Raw genomic sequence first — 22,698 nt, 5'->3', positions numbered from 1 at the left:
ATATTTTATCTGACTTAATCTTCAGATTAGCATTATGAGGTGTAGGTAGCATTACCTATATTTTGTAGATGTGGAAAATGGATTCATAGAGGTTAAATGACATCTGCAAAGTCACAAAACTGTTAAGTGATGGAACCATCATTCCCATAAAGAGCATGTCTGATTCTAAAACTCCTAACCACGGTGCTTTACTACCTTTCACTATTCTGTACTGTTGGTCATAAAAAGGCTTCAACATAGATTATTAAGAGAATCACTTAGGAAAATCTGAGTATAAGGCACAGAAGCTTACCCAAATTAGCTCAAAGAAAAAGGGAGGGACATTAGAAAGTTCCTGGGAAGCTCCTTGCAGTATAATTACAAGAATTTCAGTATGACCAGTGAGAGCTAGAAAGTTGTCAGGCATTTACATGGGAGCTGCATCCTAAGTGGAGATCAGGTTTCTTACTATAATAGACTAGATACAGTTCGCATAGAATTATTTTTGAAAAGACTTTAATTTCTCATAAAGTATACTAAAATAATGGGTGGTTTGTTTGTTTTTGGTTGACCACCACATAAAATAGCTGGCTTGCATTTAACACCACGGTGAATGAAAAATACATACTGTATCTTTAAAGTGTAGACTTCTCAACACAGCAGTAGGTACTGCAGGAGGCACATAGGATTGAGACCCACTGATTCCTTTCTCCCTACTCATGTGCTCATTGTGCTCCTTGAGTATAAGTGCTCACTGTTTAAATAGTCTTTTTCTTCTTTCCCTTTTATTTTGTAAAGTGAATAGTTAATGTTTTCTCTCTATTTTTTCCCTCTAATTTTTTTTTTTTTTTGGCTGTGTTGGGTTCTCGTTGCTGGGCGCAGACTCCTCTCTGGTTGTGGCGAGCAGGGGCCACTCCTCGCTGCGATGTGCAGGCCTCTCATTGCGGGGGCCTCTCGTTGCAGAGCACAGGTTCTAGGCGCGTGGGCTTCAGTAGTTGTGGCACACGGACTCAGTAGTTGTGGCTCGTGGGCTCTAGAGCGCAGACTCAGTAGTTGTGGCCCACGGGCCCAGCCGCTCCGAGGCATGTGGGATCTTCCCAGACCAGGGCCCGAACCTGTGTCCCCTGCATTGACAGGCAGACTCCCAGTCACTGTGCCACCAGGGAAGCCCCTGCTCTAATTTTAATAACTATTCACTTTGCAAAATGAAGGGGAAAGAAAAAAAACGTTTAATGATGAGATTCCATGGTATTCTTTTCGTATGTCTTATGAGACTAACATGTCTCTCCCTTCTGCTTCTCTCTATAAATCCACTCTAATTTCTTGTTGACAGCTAAAAAATGCCACATCCATCTTTGGGCCTACTTGAGCATTCGGCCCCCTCACCCTCTTAAGGTCTGACTCAGTTCTCTGCCACAATTTAGAGAGAAAATTTGGCAGACTTGGGTCACATGCCCACTGCAGTCTAATTTGATATGATTGGGGATTAAAGTTTTGGGGCGTTGTCCCCTAAGAAAGGGATTTAGGTAGAGGAAATGATTGGTATCTCTACTTCAGAGGAGATGTTTGATTTCCTAGCTCTAATTGGCATTTGTACCCAAAAGAGTTGCTAAATTATTGTTGTCTGAGGATCTTCAACTGTGACATGAGAACTTCAGTATATAGGATTCCCTTCAGTTCTAAAGTTCTAGGGAAGTAACATGTAGAAACATAATTTAGCCCTCAGATGAAAGGATTCCATAGTAGTAAGATGGGTTTTATACCAAAACAGTTCAAAAATTGCTAAGAACACTAACCTCTTACCTTGAATTGTTTCCCAGACGCTTTATTATTGCTGTTAATGTTAATTGTTTTCAGTTTTCTTTTCAAACATTCAAGACAGTATTAATAATATTTCATGAGTGTGTTTTGCTACACTTTTTTTTTCCTTTTCTTTTTGTTTTGTTTTGCAGCGTTCCCCTGTGGCTTGAACTATTCTTTTCTCAACCCACTCTAATCTGCCTTCAAACCCCACAGTGGGTTGGAGGGAGAGCGTAGACAGCTCTCAATAATGTTACGCATGACACTGTGTTAAGTCTAGTGGACATTTTTTAGTCCTCCTCTTACATGGTCTTTCAGCAACTTTTGATACTGTTGACTGCTCCCTCTTTTTCAAAGCATTTCCTTCCTTAAGTTTGTGGTCCTGGTTATCATCCTATTTCACTTGGTGTTCTTTCTCTGTATTCTTTGCCACATAAACGAAGTTAATATGAGTTGTATCAGTGCCCCTTCCTATAAATCTTCTTTTGGCTTAGGTCATCTGCAGCCATGCTTTTAGCTATTTGGTCCTGGAGCTCACAGTAACTAAGTATTTTTCCTTTCTTTATTTTTTAGGTACTATAATAAAAAGTATGCTTTTATATAAGACTGATTAAACCAAATCTGTCATATGGAGAAGTTGGTGCTCTCATTAATTAAGGGTGTTTGTCTCACACAACTTGTACAAGCAGTGAATCCAGATGCAATATCAATCACATCCTTTTGATGTAATTACTTAGTTAATAAGTCTTTTTACCAACAGGCTTATCTTGAATTTCTGGATCCTGCCATAAGTTACTGATTGTTTTATAGGTTGTGTTTTTTTGTGTGTGGGGGGGGTGGTAATATGGCCTCTGCCCTTGTTTAAAACAAGCAAGCATTTTTGAAAAATCCAAAGATTATAGCTAATAATGCATAAATCAAGGGGTTTTTTTACATGCTCAATTAAGACATAATGAGTATAAAGGTATCTTAAAAACTTCATTTGTAAATTTATAAACATGAAATAATAAAGGAATGAGCCATTCTAGATCATAATAAATACTTCTTTAAAGAGAAAACAAATCCATCCATAAACAGAAGGTATTAAGTAAAACCTTTATTTTTTCATCAGATAGGCAGTCGTGTCCAAAATGATTTATAGAATTAATTACTATATATAAAAGCATCCATCAGAAATCTAGAAGTTTCCTTCATATGAAGAAAAATTTTCATCAGTTGAAATATACTTGAGTTCTGTGGAATGGTTGTTAAAATTTAATTTAATCGTTGTTTAAATTAATTTATTAATGTTGATAAAACAAAAAAATGTTTAGACTCAGGAAGTTTTTAAGTGCGTGCATTGTGTTTTGCCCAAATAACTGTATTCATTTGAATTTCCCAAATTGTATGCAGAAATTCACATAATATCTTCTAAATGGTACCAAGACTATACATTACTATAAAATTAAAATAATCACAGATTTTTCTGTGTGAAATTTTTGTAGCAGTAACTGAAACAGTTAGAATATAAACCTTCAGACAGTAATAAGTTCCTAAATATGCTGCCTAATACAAATTAATGTGATATAATTGCTTATATCAACCTAATATAATTAGTGGTATGAAATATATATAGAATAATACCCTTTAAGTATTTGATTTATTTTTAAATTTTGTCACTATTTTGTCACTGAACCTCCCCTAGGAGGTTGGATAATAAGAAAGCTGTTGTGGACCAATGACATTGCATGTTTATCACCAAATATAGTTCCTTGTCAGCATCTTACAGTTACCTCTTTGTAAGTAATGTCCCTGTTTTCTTTTAGTTACCTTAGGATTTTCTCTTTATATTTTGTTTTCATCAGTTTTACTATGCTGCACCTACGTGTGATTTTCTTTTTATCCTACTTGGGTGTTCCTAGGGGCTCTTGATTACTGTGCCTTGATGTCTTTTGTCAGTTTTTGAAAATTCCAGGCAGTTATCTCTTCAGCTTTTTTTTTCCCCTGTTCGTTCTTTCTCCTCTCTTCTGGGACTTCAGTTACGTGAATAATAGACCATTTTACTATGTCTCATATGTCTCTTATACTCTCTCCCTCTCTGACTAACCTGTCTCCTATTTCACCAATCCTCTTTTCAGCTGTGGCTAATCTGTTAAATACATGTTCATTTTGGTTATTTTATTGTTTAATTCTAAATTTTTCATTTGACATATTTTATACTTTACAGGTATTTGCTGAGTTTTTCATTTTGTTTTCTATTTCAAAAAAAGAAAAATCTGTCCGTTAACTCCAACATCTGTGTCTCCTGTGAATCTGCTCTTTGTCAGTTTTTGATTTTTTGGTTTTTGTGTTTGCAGGGGGTGGGTTGGTGTGTGGTCTTAGGGCATGCTTTGTAATTTTTGATGGAATGCTGGACATTGAAATATGAGCTATTTTAGAGATAACTTGAAACTCTGGATGATATTTTTTTCTTCCTCCAGGAAAGATTTACTTTAGCTTTTGGCATGTGGTTAGGCTGGAAACCGATCACTTTAATCCAGTTAGAGATTTGGCTGATTCCAGGCTAGGTTTTACTCTTTGTAAAGGCCGATCTATGTTGTTCACCCTTTGTACTCAAGCATAGGCCTTTAAAGGTTCCAACAGAAAGCCTGGGTGTTTATGAGAGCCACTCTATCTTGGTGGGCCCTGGGCTCCCATTTTTATCATGCCCAGTGTGAGATTGTGGAAAGTTTTGAGTAAGCTTTCCAGCCTCTCAAGCCACTGCTGAAGTTAGGGAGTCCTTTTTAATAAGCTTCTTTGGATGCTCTACCGGCAACTTCTGTTTATATCTCATTGGCCAGAACTGTATCTTATGGCTATCCTTAGCCACTATCCCTGGCTTCAAGGGAAACTAGGAAATGTTTTGCTGAACTCTCCTCCCTACCCCACAAATAAACTAGTTTTGCTACAATCTAGATCTATAAAATGGTGACAAATGCAAGTAAAACTGAACTGTCATGTGAACATAGTAAGGAATACTAAATTTTTCTTAAATGTTTTCAAATTTGGGTTTCTAACACTAAAAAGTAGCTTCAAATAATTTTTAAAATTTCTTGTTCATTTTACTTCATTAGAAAGCAAAACACAATGGTAGTAGAAACTTACAAAATCTAGATGAACAAAAAGAAAACAATGGGAAATCCTACCAACCAAAGATAAGTTCTATCAATGTTTTGGTAGATAGCGTTGTAGTAATTTTATATAGTAATATATATAGTATGTTTTATTTTTATAAATTAATATTGTATTATACACCCTCTTGTGACTTGTTCCTTCTACTAAGTATCATGTATATATTTCCATGTTAAAGTATATAATGAGGTAGTGTTTTATAGTTTAGAAATTATAATTTCCTTAATTTAACTCATAATGCTTTTTAATTTTAGTGTTCCACCCTTATAGTATGTGTCTTGTGTCTGCTTGTTCTCTCCCCACTCTTTTCTTGACCAGGTTAATACGTAATTACGTTATTGTTGACTAATGCCAAAGGAATGTTCTGTTTAACAGCCAGCGGGAGTAATGAACATATTAGGTAGGCTCTGACTCTGATAATGATTCCTGGGAGAACCCCATTAAATATCTTCTGATTTCTAGTCTTGAGTTGATACAGTGCTGTGATTTTTAGTTGTGAATGAAATTATTATACTTTTTTCCTATTCTATATTGTTTGTATTGTTTTAAAAATAGATTAGATCCTAGACATTTCCTGAGAAACAGTTGGGAGTGCCTTGTTAGTATACAGTTTCTACCATAAAATACATACATGTTAAAATGGTACAACTGCTTTGAGATGTAAATGTTGGTGCAGTTGGCTAGGCTCACTCATTTGTCAAGTGACACAGATGCTGGTGTGACAGCAAATATGATTCAAAATTCTGGTTGAGTAATACTATAAATTACTACCTATCATGAACCTTCTTGAGGTCACTCTTGAATAGTAGGGGTTGTGATTATTAAATGCTGGACTAATGAAAGACCTATTTTATAAATTATGTATGGTTTTATAAATATTTGTGTAGAGATTTTTAGTGGAAGGTTGGCTAGATATAGTTCCAGTTCCACCTAACTGCTAATTTTATGACAGCTATTGCCTTTGTTTTTTAGAGCTTAGCTTTCTCATGCAGACTTTTGTGTTGAGATCCATCAGTGTTTATTGCTCATCTGTCTAACGCTGAGATTTGTAGTTAGTGGACCTCAGACTCACTCTTGTATAAAATATGCCGATTAAAAATAGGCTGATTGGGCTTCCTTGGTGGCACAGTGGTTGAGAGTCCGCCTGCCGATGCAGGGGACATGGGTTCGTGCCCCGGTCCGGGAAGATTCCACATGCCGTGGAGCGGCTGGGCCCGTGAGCCATGGCCGCTGAGCCTGCGTGTCCAGAGCCTGTGCTCCACAACGGGAGAGGCCACAACAGTGAGAGGCCCGCGTAACGCAAAAAAAAAAAAAGGCTGATTCAGGTTAGATTTCTGTGTATGTCTGAAAGGGGTTGTTCCAAAGAGGAACAGTGACTAGATAATAAACTTTCCTATCTCTGATGAAATAACTTATATCAGTAGTCCCTGGATATCACACCCGTTGAATCTCCAGTTGGCAATGTGGCAGTTTGTCTTGTCAGCTGGGTGGAGGTAATCCAACACTGATTCTTAACCAGTTCAGAATTGCTCATAGCCAGTTTAGAATTGCTCATCACCAGTGGCAGGGTAGAAATATCAAGCTCTAGATTATATTGTTCCTAAGCCTTTGTTTCTTGAGAAGTTGATAGTTTGCTCTAAACTTATACTACTGAATTTTTTAAAAATCCATTTATTAATGGCTGTTTAAGAAAGTAGTCCTTTATTTTCATTTTCAGTATCCCATTTTCTCATCAGTGCTCTTGGCCATATATTGTTATCTCTTATTTATTGTCTGCCCAACTAGATTGTGAGTTCTTATAAGCAGTGACTTTGTTTTATACTCCTTTGGATTCCTACCCACTCCCACAGTGCCTCCTAAAATGTAGTAGATATTCCATAAATCTTAATTATTTGAGAAAAGTAAGTGTTGGCAAATTGAATCTTACTAGCTTTAACTTAGTTTTATTGTTTTAGAATTGTATGATTTCTCTGTCTTTTAATGATACTTGTCTCTATACTTATTATCTTCTCTGGAAAAAGCATTCTACATCTTGTAATTTGCTAAATTCAAAATTTCCTAAAACGTAAGTTTTGTCTTTCTTTTTGATTCATGATAATTGAGATAAATATTTGTTGAACTGGGCATAAAATTCTTAAATTTAATACCACGTGTGATATAAGCTTATTTTTCAGATTTTGATCTACATTGTTGGTTATTAGTCATTTAACAAGTACTTAATGGAGACAAAGCCATGTGCTAAGGATCACTAGTATTTAGTTAGTGAATAACTAAATATTATGGCTACCATTTGAAAAAGTACATACCTTTAATTAATATTTTATCTGTAAAATAGACTTCTCAGTTTGTAATTTTTTTTCATTATAGGGTAAAGTTCACCTTGAATTAAAACTGAATGAACTGATAACAGAAAATGGAACTGTGTGCCAGCAGCTTGTTGTACAGTAAGCATATTTCTTTTACCAAAGTCAACTAGATATAATTCTCCATTTTGTATTCTTTGAATTTTAAGCCAACTCCTTATTTTAAATACTTTAGAAACTTTTTTCAGAAATGAACTCTGCTATGCCATTCCTTTATTAATTTGTTTTCCACTTTATTTTCTCACATCTAGTCTACTCAGATTACATATGATGAGTCATTAATTCATTCAACCAGTATTTATTTAATGTGTGTTACATGATAGATATAGGATCACAGATAAACGTGTCTAACCACCAAGCAGCAATGAGTTGGAAAAGCTTCCCAGTAGAGGGCCTCTAGAAACTCTAGATACAGCACAGCAGAGCATTAGGGACCTTGGGGCTAAAACTAAATGTGTACCTTGAGATTACCAGTATTGATTCTCACCTACTTTGAATTCCTTTTTTCCTCTTCTCTCAACTTATTTTTATCACCCCGATTCAAATCTTCTAACTGTTCTGGAAATCTGTTTCAGCCCAATCCTCCACCTTTTCCCTCTCACCCAAACCCTTCCTCTGTGTTGTCAACAAACAATGGGATATCCCTGGCTTCTGAATGTTTTCTCTCTGTCTTAACTGATACATGAATATCCCCTGAAGTACTGTTTCCTCTACTGCCTTCTCAATCTGAGCCTATGTATTCCACCATACCCATATACCTTAGAGCCAGGGAGTAGGGTCAATATTACTCTCCTACTGCTGCTCCAGGCTATGGTTTATTCTCCTAATTATGAACACCCCAGATCCTTTGAGGTATTCTCTCTATATATAAATATACATATTGATATTTATGTGCTTATATATATACATAAAATACTATATATAATATTACTCAGTTAATTTTTTCTGAACTCTTTTAAAGAAGGTTGCACATATTATAATCCTTAATATATCCGTGTGTATTTCCTAAGAAAAGGGATATTCTCTTAAATATAATATTTAAATGTACTTTAGTACAGTTATCAAATTCAGGAAATTTAACATTGTTACAATAAAAGTATAATCTGTAGTTTTTATATTTCAATACTTTAATCTACAGTTACAATATTTCACTTTTGTCAACTGTTCCAATAATGTCCTTTAAGACACATTTTTTCTCTCCAAGAAGGGATACAGTTCAAGATTATGTATTACATTCAGTTGTCATGTCTCTGATCTCCTTAACCTGTACTTTTAGCTATTCTTTGTCTTTCATGGAGGTGAGATTTTTGAAGAATACAGGCCAGTTGTTTTTTCACATGTTCCTCAGTTTGGATTTACCTACTAAAAACAGGATTTGTTTACAGTTTTTTCCCCTAGACTGAGAGCATATAGTGAAAGTATTTGGATTACTCTCTGCCCTGCTCAGTTCAGTTATGTTGTACATTTGAAATACAGTTAATTGGATTGATTCGGTTTGCATTTAGTTTAATGTTGTTTTCCCCCATCCTTGTTGGTTTACTTTTATTTTACTGAATATGTAGAATATCAGGATGACTTCAAAAGTCAAAACTATACCAAAAGGCATTACTCAGAGATGTGTTCAGTCCCCTCTCTTTATATCCAGCTCTAGGCAACCATGATCTGATTTCTCTCCTTATAGTTTTTGTCTTTTCCAAAATGTCATATGAACCGATCTATATAATATATAGTCTCTTGTGTCTTTTACTAAGCATGCTTTTGAGATTCATCCACATTATGTATCAGGAGTTCATCCTTTTTTAGGTATTATTTTCTTTGTTTCTTGCCATAACTTGGTAGATACTGTTGTCCTCGTTTTACAGATGATAAAACGAAGCACAGATTGGTTAAATAAGCCCAGGTTCGTACAGGGAGAGTAGAGCCTGGATTTGAACTCTGGCAGTTTGATTTTTTTTTTTTTTTAATTTTGAGATAATCATAGATTTGCAAGAAATTGCAAAGTGCAGAGAGGTCCTGTGTACTCTTCACTTAGTTTCCTTCAGTGGTTACATCTTACATAACTATAACTAACAGTATAAAAACCAGAAAATTGACATTGTATAGTGACAGGGTATCATTTTATCACATGTGTAGATTTGTGTAACCACCACCACAATCAAGATACAAAACTATTTTATCACTGTAAATATTTCCCTCATGCTACCGCTTTATAGTCACACCCACTCCTTCCCCACCTCCATCCCTAATCTTTTGCAACCTCTAATCTGTCTCCATATCTAAAATTTTGTCATTTCAAAAATCCTGTGTAAATGGACTCTTAATAGTTTGTGACTTTCTGAGACTGGCTTTTTCCCACTCAGATCCAGCCAGTTGTGCACAAGTTTCTTAAAGATTGAATATAGTTGTGTCACTTTTTAAAATCTATTTTGCCAATTTCTGTCTTTTATTTAGTGAATTTATACATTTACTTATAATTATGGATATGTTAGGCTTAAATCCACCATTTTATTTTTTGTTTTCTGTCCCCTCTATTTTCTTTTTCCTGTGAGTTACTTGAACATTGTTTAGGATTACATTTTGATTTATCTATAGTGTTTTTTTAATCTATAGTGTATCTCTTTGTATAGTGTTTTTAGTGGTTGCTTTAGGTATTACATTGTACATGTGTAACTTATAGTCTACTGGTGTTGACATTTTAGCGGTTAGAATAAAATGTAGAAACCTTACCTTTTAATCCTCCACCATTTGTAATATAATTGTATTAAGTATTTCCTGTGCAACAGTGAAAACCACATCAAAGTGTTATAATTTTTCTTTCAGTTATTAACACAATTTAGAAAAGAAGAGAATTCTAGTCTATTGTATTTACTCATATTTTTGCTCTTTCCATATTCTTTCCTTCCTGTCATTTCAGGATCCCTTCTTTTATCACTGTCTTTATGTTTAGAGAATTTCCTCTTACCATTTTTTTTAGGATAGGCCTACTGGTGACACATTCTTTTAGTTTTTCTTCATCTGAAAATGTCTTGATTTTTTTCTTGATTCCTGAAGGATATTTTCACTGGATATAGAATTCTTGGTTGATAGTTCTTTTTTTTTTCAGCACATGAAAAATGTACCACTTCCTCTGGCCTTCATGATTTTTTTTTTTTTTTTTTGGCGGTACGCGGGCCTCTCACTGTTGTGGCCTCTCCCATTGCAGAGCACAGGCTCTGGACGCTCAGGCTCAGTGGCCATGGCTCACAGGCCTAGCCACTCCGCAGCATGTGGGATCTTCCCGGACTGGGGCACGAACCCGTGTCCCCTGCATCGGCAGGCGGACTCTCAACCACTGCGCCACCAGGGAAGCCCAAGTCTCCATGATTTTTGATGAGAAATCCACTATCATTCAAAGTGTTTTTCCTATGCAGGTTTTCCTATGTTTCTCTCTGGATGCTTTCAGGATTTTTTCCTTTGTCTTTAGTTTTCTAAGTTTTAGTTTGACTATAGATTTGTTTGGGTTTATCGTGTTTGATTTTGGCTCAGCTTGAATCTATATGCTTATGTCTTTTGCCATATTGGGAAACTTTTAGCCATTATTTCTTGTTAAATTTATCAGCCCTGCCAGCTTTCTCTCCTCTCCTTTTGAGACTCCAGTGGCATGAATGTTAGATCTGTTATTGTCCCACACATCCCTGAGGCTCTGCCCTTTTTTTTCTGGTCTATTTTCCCTCCGTTGTTCATATTGGGTTATTTCTGTTGTTCTGTCTTTAAAAGCTCACTGGTTTTTTCCTCAGTCCTCTCCATTCTACTGTTAAACTCAACTATTGAATTATTTTTATGTTGGTTATTTATTTTTAAGTCCTAAAATTTCCATTTGGTTCTTCTTTATATTTTTATTTCCTTGGTGAGACTTACTGTTTTTTTGCTGAAACTTTCTATTTTTTCATTTATTTCAAACATGTTCATAATTGCTCATTGAATCATTTTTATGGTGGCTGCTTTCACCTTTTTGTCAGATAAGTCCAACGTCCATGTTATCTCAGCCTTGTCATCTGCCAGTTGTCTTTTCTCATTTAAGTTGGAGATTGTCTGGTTTTTCATATGTTGAATGGTTTTCAGTTCTATCCTGGACATTTTGGGTATTATATAATGAGACTCTAGGTCTTGTTTAAATCTTCTCTTTTAGCCAGGCTCCTCTGACCCTCTGCTGGTGGGGGAAGAGGAGTCCCAGTTTCATTACTGTCAGGTAGAGGTAGAAGTCCAGGTTCCTGACTCAACCGCTCCTGATAACCCTGGGGGAAGAATGAGAAGTGTTCCTTGTTACTGCTGAACGAAAGTCATGGTTCACGCTCCCCTTAATTCCTTCCTGTTACCACTTTGGCGGGATAGGGAGGAGTACCTTACTGCTGCTCCACGTGGCCTCCACTGACACCCTGGTCGGGAGGAGTTAGTTACCCCTAGAAAGTGGTGAAAGTCTTACCTTCCCACTCAGCATTCCCTGACACCACCCTGGCATGGCGGGAGAGGAGTGCCTCGTTGGTGCTGGCTGGTGATGGAAATCCAGGCTCCTCATGTGGTCTCTACTGACTCCATGGGAAGAAGGGGCTCATTACAACCTGTCAGAGGTAGAAGTCTAGGCTCTCCCCTCAACTTCTGGCCTTTGTTAATGGGGGTGAGGGTGGATCCACAGTGTTTCTCACGGTGTTTGATTGGAGTAGATGGTTATTGCCTAAAAATGGTTTCTATCTTGCTAAGCTGCCCAGTTCCTGGTCCTTTGGCTAGAGAAAGCTGGCTTTTCTTAGGGCATTTTGTTGTCTGCTCCCATTGGTGGGTGTTTCTGGATTGGTAGCTTCTCTAGCACTCAGTCTGGGATATATAAAGTGTAAGAAAGCCCAGGGAATTCACTGCTGGGTTCCAATTTCCTTGGGTCCCCAGATCTCTAATTGGCTTGCCTTCTTCTCTTCACCTTTCAGTTTCTTATGTTTGTTTAACATCTAGGGTTTTTAGCAGTGCTTAATGGGAAGAAGGAGGTATGCATGTACTCCATCTTGTCCTAGAACTGGAAACCAGTCCATTTCTTTTTACTTACAAATAGTGTTCCTTTGTATGGAATTTGTTTACCCATTCACCAGTTGATGGATATTTGAATTGTTTCCCATCTGAGGCTATTATAAAGAAAACTGCTGTAAATGTTCACAGACAGGTCTGTATGTGGACATACGCTGATCTGCATTCTTTTCTTGCTTCTCTTTTTCACTTAAGCCTCCACTGTCCATATTCACTGTCCATACAGCAACAGAACTCCAGTAGTAGTTTTGTGGAACTTATTGCTAATTTCTCAACTTTAGAGGTATTTGAAGTTTGTGGTATTTTTGTTTTTTCAGTAATGCTCAAGGCGTGGTTTTATGTATTGTTTTCTTTGTGCTCCTTGCTGAACTACAGTTTTGGGGAGCAGTGTGTGGAAAGGTTCATATCCCAGCAGTTGCTATTATTCTCCAGACCTGGAAGCTCCCCACTGTAGCATTTCCTGAACTTCAGTAAGACCTCCATCCACTAATCTCTACCACATTCTTACCTGCTCCTATTTTTACTTTCTTCTAGGTCTTTTTCTATGATCTGTTGCCATAGTCATTTTCTTACAGTTTCCCTGAACTCCCCTGATCTTCTCTTCCTTTTATATTTATATCCCTTTTATATGAATGAACTCAACTTCTTCTGTGTTCAGTCTGCACCTGAATATTGCTGGAGAAAATCACACAGAAAGACTAATTTTACTTTAAATTCATGATCACAAACCTCACTTGGATACTTACAACTATCATGGAGTTTTACTGTGCTTCTCTAATACACCTATGAGATTCTCCATCACTACAGACTGCAAATTGGTCACATCTTCCTGAATCCAAATCTGCAAACCTGTATTGGCCTCCATCTTTTTGTCCTTATGTTTTAGTCGATGAGGTGCTCCTTTTCTTGTTGGGAGTGAATTCTTCCATCTGAACTCTGGATTCTTTCTCTTTCCCCTACAAAGGACTTTGCTCCTTCAGTTATCCCTTCTTCTGTTTCATCAGCTTTACTTGCTCTTTTGGATTGTTCTCACCAGCATGTAAAGATGTTCTAGGATCTTCCATTCTAAAAGACATGCCTTCCCAGACCTCATCTCCAGCCCCCTCTCCCAGCTACCATCCCCATTTCTCTGTTCTCCTTTGAATGCAGATTTTTCAAAGTAAGATTGTCTAATAGATGTGTGTGTGTGTGTGTGTGTGTGTGTGTACGTGTATACACTAGCTCTGAGTGTTCACTGAGAAGGCCTGCAAACAGTGTCATCCCAGTAGCAATGAGCATACTTAGCACCCATATCTTGATTTCTAAATACCATTCTCTAGTCAGCACTAGGCACTAGATCTTTTTGTGATGATGAAAATGTTTATGTCTTAACTGTCCAATATGGTGGCCACTAGCTTTGTGTAGCTTATTAAAAACTTGAAATATGACTAGTGCAACTAAAGAGCTAAATTTTAAATTTTGTCTAATTTTAATTAATTATAATTTAAATAGCTAAATGTGGCCAATGGCTGCAGTAATAGAACTGCTCCAATAAAAAGAACGTGGAGGAGTTTTGTTTTGTTTTGTTTTGTCTTTTTAGCAGTGACTAGTTTCTGGGTTTGGGCAGAGAAAAATACAAGATGAGCCCACAGAATCTATGGAATCAGAAAGTATGGAATTGCTCAGAAAATAATGAGGGCATGTGGAAAGGATGTTGAAGTCAACTTGAAAGAGCTCCAAATAACCAAATCTGGGACAATTTGATCATCAAAATAAATAATGATAATAATGGATTAAAACCTGTAGAATAAAATAAATATCCATGAGCCAATGCTGATGTAACAATTAAGTAAATACATGGGAGAGAAAGGACTGCTTTTCCTTATTGATGAATATAGGACAAGTGATGGAAATAGAAACATCACTATTAGCAAACACTACAATAATAATTAGTGCAGGGACGAATCATCTAGAGATGCTAAGTGAGCATAAATGTAATGACAAACAGCATATATGCATAGTCTCAAAGAATAACCCTATAAGATGTCTGATAAGTACCATCTTAACTGAGTGATCAAAGTTAATGTCACTGATAATGAGACATTCAGTACCTCCTGTTAATTTGCATTGAGAAGGATATCAAGACACATAACCTCAATGTAATCGTGAACAGACATCAGACAAGTTCAATTTAAGGAATATTCTACAAAATAACTGGCCAGTACTGGCAAGATCATGGGACAAAGCAGGAAAAGTAAGGAACTGTTTTAGGATGGAGGGGACTAAGGAGACATGACAGCTAAATACAACTTGTTATTATTAACTAACATCGTATCAATGTTAGTTTCCTGCTTCTATAATTCTACTCTGATTACACAAAATGTTAACATTGGGTGATGGGTATACAGGAACTCTGCATATTATTTAACAACTTTTTGGAAGTCAGAAATTATTGCAAAATAAAACGTTTTTAAAAAATTGTGTACACCTTATGCATTCAACCCAGGTCTTTTTTCTAACTCCAGACTTACATGTCAGCCTACCTTCGATGTCTCACAGCATTGCAAATTTAACACATTTAAAGCTGCAGTATTGATTCTTGTATCTGTCCAGCTCCTCCCCATAGCTCAAGGCAGAAATATGGGAGTCACTTAAAATCTTTTCTCCTCTCTGTCCCCCAAGATTGGATCTATTTCTTACTGATTCTATAAAAATTTTTCTTGAATTTTCTAATTTTTCATAATACTTTCTGACATCTCCTTATTTCAAACCACCAATCATTTCTTACCTTGACTATTTCAATAATCTTTTAGCTGGTCTTCCAGTCTGCAATCCATGCTCTTTATAAGCAGCCCAGAGCAGTCTTCTGAAACATAAACTAGATCATGGCAGTCCCCTGCTTAAGCACTTAGTGATTTTTGCAGTGCTTTTAGAATAAAATCCAATCTCCTTACCGTGGCCCATAAGAACCAGTGACCCGGCCTGCCTCTTTGATTTCATTTTGTGGCGTGCTTCCTCTTCATATGCTTGCTGGCCTTCTCTCACTTCTTCAAATGTGACATTACTCTTCCAGCTCAGAGATGTACATTTGCCTTTCCTTTTGCCTGGAATGCCGTTATGCCCATTCTTCTTCTAACTGGTTCATTCTTGTCCTTTAAGTTTCAACTTAAATATCACTTACTCTAAAATAGGGTACCCTGTTCTTTTTCTTCCATAGCACTTGCCACTATTTCTAATTATTATTATTTTTGATTTATTGATTGTTATCTCTTTCTTCAGGTAGACTCTGTGCTCCATGAGTGCAGGGGCTATGTTTGTCTTATTCACCTCATGGCTCCAGCATCTGGCACTTAATAGGCACTAAATAAATTTTAAAACAATTAAATGACGAAAGGTAACACTGTCTTCTTAACGGATGAAGAGAAAGTAGCTTGCCTAGAAAAAGTGAGGTTTTTTTTTTTTTCCCCAGAAGGAAAGAATAGTATAGGCAAAAATATGGAGGCGAGAAACAGCATGGTGTTGTGTGTGTGTGTGTATAATTAAAAGCAGTTTGATGTTGCCTAATATATGAACCTTGAGTCAAAGATTGGTCAGAAATTGGTAAATAGGCTGGAGCTAGATCTTAAGAGCCGCTTATGTACCATCTGACCTTATAAAACTTACATGAGCTTATGGAACTATTGGAAGATTGTAGACAATAGAGTATGGACAAATTTGCATTTTAGAAAGATCAGATTTGTGACAGCAGTAAGTATAGAAAGGTGAATTTGAAGGGTGTTAGGGTGATCCAGGTCAGAGGTGATGGCTTCTGTGCCAGAGCAACAGTTGCAGATGTGAGAAAAGAGGCCAGATGAAGTAATATTTAAAGAGTAGAATCACTGAAACTTACTGATTGATTAGATATAGAAAGTGAGGAGGAAGGAGAATTTAAGTGTGACTGTAGATTTCTAGATTGTGTTGCTTGGTGGTGGTGGTATACACAATGAAGAGAAAATACGGGAAGAGAAGCTGCTTTAATAAGAGATGGTAATGAGTTGAGTTTTAGCTGCTCTTGAACATCTAGGTAGGGATTTCCATCAGGCATTTAGATATAAAAATCTTTAACTCTGTGGTGAGATCTCATATAGAAATGTATGGTTGATGGTAGTTGTGGCCATAAGAATAGATGTGATAGAAGTAGGCTTAAGGGAGGTTATGTAGCATAAAGAGAGCAGTTGACTGAGAGCAAATCCAGCAGTAGACGTAGAAAAACATGTGAGGAAAACATGAAGGAGACAGATAGGTGACATGAGGGAAGTTAGGAGAGTGAGGGTCAAGGAAACCAAGAGAGAAGAGCGTTTCAAGGAGAGAGTGATCAGGAATATTGCATGCAGCTAAGAAGTCCAGTGAGAGGAGCCCTGAAAAATATGGATAGCATTTGACACTCAGGGGACCTTAATGAGGAGACTGTCCATAGAATGACAAATGCAGAAAAAACTGGGTTTCAGTAGGGTGAGGAGTGAGTGGAGAGGTCAAGAAATTTGGAGAGAAAAACAGAAAAATTAGATAGGTACAGAGTGACTTGAAGTCCAGGCAGTGATCTTTATATTAGAGAAACAGGCTGAGGGAAAGAACCTGAGGAGAGAAACTTGAGACAAATTGAATATATGGTTGTTGCTACTATATGGAAATTTAAAAAATTGTTTTGTATTCTGTAACCTTCTTACATTCACTTGTTAGTTCTACTAGCTTTTGAAAAATAGATTCCATTGAATTTGTACATAGACAATTGTGTCCTCTATGAATAGAGTTTTACTTCTTCCTTTTCAGTCTGGATACCTTTTATTTCTGCTTCTTACCTTATTGTACTGGCCAGAACCTCCAGTGCCAGAGTAGAAGTTGTGAGAGCAGACATCCTTGTCTTATTCCTTATCTTAGGGGGAAAACCTTCAGTTTTTTTACCAGTAAGTACAATGTTAGCCATCCTTCATCAGGTTGAGAAAGTTCCCTTTTGTTCCTAGTTTGCTGAGAATTTTTATCAGGGATGGATATTCAAACGATCTTATGCTTTTTTTATTTTCATCTGTTAATATGGTGAATCTTGTTGATTGATTTTTGTATGTTAAGCCAGCGTCCACTTGGTCATGTTGTGTTAATATTGTCATGTATTGCTGGCTTTGATTTGCTGAAATTTTGTTAAGGATTTTTGCATCTCTGTTCATGAAGGATATTGGTCTGTGCTTTTCTTTTCTTGTAATGTCTTTGTCTGGTTTTGGAATCAGGATATTAATGGTCTCTTTGAATGAATTGGGAAGTATTTTCTCCTCTTCGATTTTCTGAGTTTCTATAGAATTGATGTAATTTATTTTTTATATGATTAATATATGAATTCACAAGTGAAGCCATCTGGGCCTGGAATGTTTTTGTTTTGTTTTTTGTTGGAAAGGTTTTTAACCAGGAATTCAATTTCTTTAATAGATACATAATTATTCAAAAAAAATTTTTTTTTCAGTAATTTTGGTAGTTTGTATCTTTCAGGGAATTTGACCATTTAATCTGAGTTGTACAATTCTTTGTATAAAGTTGTTCAGTTATTCCTTTTTATCCCTTTAATATGTGTAGACTTCATGGTGATATCCTAATGTTGGTAATTTGTGTCTTCACTCTTTTTTTTCCTTATCAGTGTAGCTAGAGGTTTATCAATTTTAATGACCTTCTTAAAGAAATGGCTTTTGATTTTATTGTTTTTATATATTTTCTGTTTTCTCTTTTATTGATTTTCACTTTTATTATTTCTGTTTATTTTGGGTTTAACTTGCTCTTCTTTTTAAAGTTTCTTTTGATTGAAGCTGAGGTCAGTGATTGGAAATCTTTCTTTCCTTAGTGCTATCCATTTTCATCTAAGTACTACTTTAGCTGGATCCCACAAATTTTGATATACTGAGTTTTCATTTTCATTCATTTAAAAATACTTTATAATTTTTCTTTTATTTTTTGACCCATGGGATTATTTAGAGGTAAGTTAATTTTGTTTCCAAATATTTGAGGATTTTCCAGATACCTTTTTGTTGCTGATTTCTCATTTAATTCCACTGTTGTCAACATATTTTGTATGATCTGAATATTTTAAAGTTTACCAAAACTTATTTTTTGTCCCCAAAATATAGTTTATATTGGTACATGTTTTGTGTGCATTTGAAGAGTGTTTCTGCTTTTGGTAGATACACTGTTTTTTATAAATGTTAATTATGTTAGGTTGGTTGACAGTATTGTTTAAACTTTCATTCTTAATTGCTTTATTGGGTGTTGAAATCGCCAACTATTTGTGGATTTGTCAGTTTCTCCCTGCAGTTCTATCAGTTTTTGCTTCATTTGTTTTACAGCTATAATAGGGACTTAACATTTAGGATTTTTACGTCTGCTTGATAAATTGAACTCATTATTATAAAATAACCCTCTTTATTCTAATATTGGTAATATTCTTTGTTGCAAAATCTGCTTTGATATTAATATAGCCACTCTGGCTGCCTGGCTGGCTGGTTTACTTGCCTTCTTCCTTTTTTTCATGTTTCTTAATTTAATATTACAAGATTTTAAATCTAACTTTGATTTTATACTGGTATCTCTTTCCTCTAACATTGAAAATCTTAATCCCTAACTTTACATAAATACTTAACATAATTATTTATTTACATTATCTTCGAAGATATAGACAATAGATTCAAAATAATAATACCAGTATTACCACTGATAATTAGGTTACTGAATGAAGTTTTAGAGGTCTTACTGCTGTTTGTTCTAAGAATATAGAATATATCACTAAGGATATAGAATCAAATACTGTGCTCTAGTCCTTTGAACTAATTCCCTTTTTTTTTAGTGGTTTCTCAGGTTTGTTTTTGTTTACTTTGTAAGGGTTATTTCTTGAGTTTAATCTCACTTTTGAAATATAAAAGTTGACTATGTTGCCAAACTCAAAACTATATAAAGGTATCTTCGAACAAGTCCATTCCCAGTCCTCTACCCTACTAATTCCTATATTTAAAAGTTTTGGCCTTTCTTTCCAGTATTTTTACAAGTATAAGCAAATAAATATATGCACATGTATAAATAAAAATTAGAATATATTCATGTTTCTCATTCCATTCTTACACAGAGTATAGAGTTCTGTAACTTCCTCTTTTTTCAGTTAAGAATATATCCTGAAGATCACTCCATATCAGAGTAATTAGGGAATAGAGATTTACCTCATTCTTTTTGACAACTACATAGAATTCCATCCTATAGATACTATCATTCATTCAGCTAGACCCTTGCTAATGGACATTTGGTTTGTCATTACCCATTAAATCAGCTTTCTTTTAATTAGTATTAGTATGGTTTATATTTTTCCACTTTCTTTACTTTTAATTTTATCTTATATTTAAAGGAGTTTTAAAGTCAGTGTATAATTTTTTTTGTCCAATCTGAAAATCTCTCCTTTTTAATTGGCATGCTTAGGCCATTTACATAACTATGTGATGTGTCTGTTACTCTGTCTTCATGTTTACTAATCTTTTCTTCTGCCGTATCTAATCTTCTGTTAATGCCACTCAGTGTTTTTCATGTCAAACCTTGTACACTTTCAAAATTTAATGTCTTCTGTGTCTCTACCAAACATATGAAATATAGTTATAATAACTTTTTTTATGTCCTTGTCTACTAATTCTATCAACTGTGTCATTTCTGGATCTGTTACTATTGATTTGTTTTTCTTTTTGATCATGTGTTGTATTTTCTTGATTCTTTGTGTTCCTGGTTATTTTCTATTGGATGCTAGATATTGTGAAGTTGCTGGATATTTTTGTATTCCTATGAATATACTTGAAGACTTAGTTACTTGGAAATAGTTTGGTTCATTTGTGGTTTGCTTATAAGCTTTGTTAGATGGAACAAGAGTGGCCTTTAGTCTGGGGCTAATATTTTCCCACTACTGAGGCAGCACCCATAATTACCAGCTTTTTACTGTGGCCCTTGGGATCTCTTGCTAGTCATTTGTGGGCTTCTGGAATTGTTCCCTCTGCTCTTTTCTAATGGTTCTTTCCCCAGCCTCAGATAGTTTCCTCACATGTATATGTTTATCAGCACTCAGCTGGAGACTCCGGGTATGGGTGGGTCGGGGGGCCAGTTCTTTTGTAGCTCTCTGGAGGTTTCTTTCTTTCTGTGCAGCTTTCTTTCCTCCAGTACTCTGCCCTGGGAACTCTAGTCACTTTGGCCTTCCCCAGCTGACAGCCCTTTCTTTCTTCTCAGGGAGACCATCTAACAGTAGGCTAGGACAGTTAGAGGGCTCACTTTGTTTATTCCCCCCATCAGAGATCACTGTCCTGAGCTGCTGATACTACCCATTTTTTTTTTTAAGTGTTTGAGGTGGGAGGATAAATCTGTTCCCTGTTACTCCCTGTACTATGTACTCCTGTATGTAGAAGTTAGTATTTGTCTTCTAGTTTAAAAAAAAAAAAAATCCAAGGAAAACAATCAGATCATTCTGTATTATAAACAAGTTTGGACTAAACTTATTTTCCTTTGTAATTCCTAAAAAATGTGTCAATATCAAATACATTACGTGTCACATATAAATAAAATACAAGATAATTTAGCATACTAAGGTTATTTTAACATTCGTTTTCTGCTTATCCATGGTTTATGATGTGAAATTGCTTGATTTACCAACTAGAAGAATAGTTGTATCCTAGGTAATTAGGAAGATTATTTCATAACGTATGTAGCAAATAAAATAATATGTATACTACTTGTGTGTTAGAAAACCCAATTTTTATACTTAGATTTAAAAATTAAGAGTACTTCTGATTTTTTTTATAGACTCACACTTTTGGACTGTGGGTATTGCTTTTTTGGTTTGTGGGTATTCTTATAGAAGTGTTTGTATACTGAACAGCATTTTTCTCTTTTTTTAAAATAAATTTATTTATTTAATTTATTCATTATTTTTTGCTGCGTTGGGTCTTCATTGCTGTTCATGGGCTTTCTCTAGTTGCAGCGAGCGGGGGCTACTCTTCATTGCGGTGAGTGGGCTTCTCATTGCAGTGGCTTCTCTTGTTGAAGAGCATGGGCTCTAGGCGCGTGGGCTTCAGTAGTTGCAGCACGCAGGCTCAGTAGTTGTGGCCCGCGGGCTTAGTTGCTCCGCGGCATGTGGGATCTTCCTGGACCAGGGCTCACACCCGTGTCCCCTGCATTGGCAGGCAGGTTCTTAACCACTGTGCCACCAGGGAAGTCCCCATTATTCTCATTTTTTTAAAATTTTATTTTAAAACATATATTTATTTGTTTGTTTGTTTTTGGCTGTGTTGTGTCTTTGTTGCTGCGCGTGGGCTTTCTCTAGTTGCGGCGAGTGGGGGCTACTCTTCATTGCAGTGCACGGGCTTCTCATTGCGTTGGCTTCTCTTGTTGCGGAGCACGGGCTCTAGGTGCGTGGGCTTGAGCAGTTGTGGCACGCGGGCTTGAGTAGTTGTGGCACGCGGGCTCAGTAGTTGTGGTTCGTGGGCTCTAGAGCGCAGGCTCAGTAGTTGTGGCGCACAGGCTTAGTTGCTCTGCGGCATCTTCCCGGACCAGGGCTCGATCCCGTGTCCCCGGCGCTGGCAGGCGGATTTTTAGCCACTGTGCAACCAGGGAAGTCCTCTCAGTGTTTTTATACCTCATAAAACTGTAGTGAATTTTTATGATTAAGATTTTACATAATTAGTGTTTACATGAGATAAATTTGGTATTAGAAGGAAAGTAATACACTATATTCAGGCACAGTGGGACTGTAGGAGGACTTAAATTTTAGAAATGGGGTTAAGAAAGTAGAAGTTGAGTCTCGGCCCACTTCTTACAAGTTGTATTACCTCTTTAGCCTTATTTTGTTACTTTCTCACGTAAGCTTTTTGAACCTTACTTTCTTCTTTAAAAATGCATGATGATACCCTTCTTAAAGGCAGTTGTGAGAGTTTGATGCATTTTGTGAAAATAAATAGTAAACTGCACATACTATATCAAAATGGGTATCATTTTGAGGTTTAGCCTGAGAAGTGTAAATTTCAAACAGTATGTACAGTGGAAAAATTTGACTGTACCCAGGCCTGACATCAATAATCAGAATTGTTATCTTGGCCTGTACTTTCTTCGGTTAGTTTCAGAAATTTTTTAAATTTGATTTTTAATACCCAATTTAATAGAAATGAGTCATATTATCATTTCTTTCTTTACTCGGCAGCACACCATTTGCACCTCACCCACGTATATGATCTGTGGGTTGTGGAGAGAAATTAGGATGTTGCTCAATAGCCCACATCTTTCAACAAAGAATACTTTTCACTAACACTCATGAGTTTCTTGTAGGCACTGGGAGATGTACACCCTT

General features: G+C 36.2%; 1 protein-coding gene across 3 annotated transcripts in view; it reads left to right on the top strand.

Moving 5' to 3' along the window:
- RASA2 (RAS p21 protein activator 2) overlaps positions 1–22,698 on the top strand; it is a gene marked incomplete at its 5' end in the record, with an annotated part of 116,869 nt that overhangs the window by 39,949 nt on the left and 54,222 nt on the right. For all 3 annotated transcript variants that reach the window (XM_082654515.1, XM_082654514.1, XM_082654516.1), the window contains one exon: positions 7,297–7,373. In XM_082654515.1, the coding sequence (XP_082510641.1) occupies positions 7,297–7,373 (77 nt within the window). The remainder of the gene's footprint in view (positions 1–7,296; positions 7,374–22,698) is intronic.

Source organism: Grampus griseus, assembly GCF_964374135.1.
Source record: "Grampus griseus genome assembly, chromosome: 5".
NCBI lineage: Eukaryota > Metazoa > Chordata > Mammalia > Artiodactyla > Delphinidae > Grampus > Grampus griseus.
This window is presented reverse-complemented; position numbering and strand designations above follow the sequence as displayed.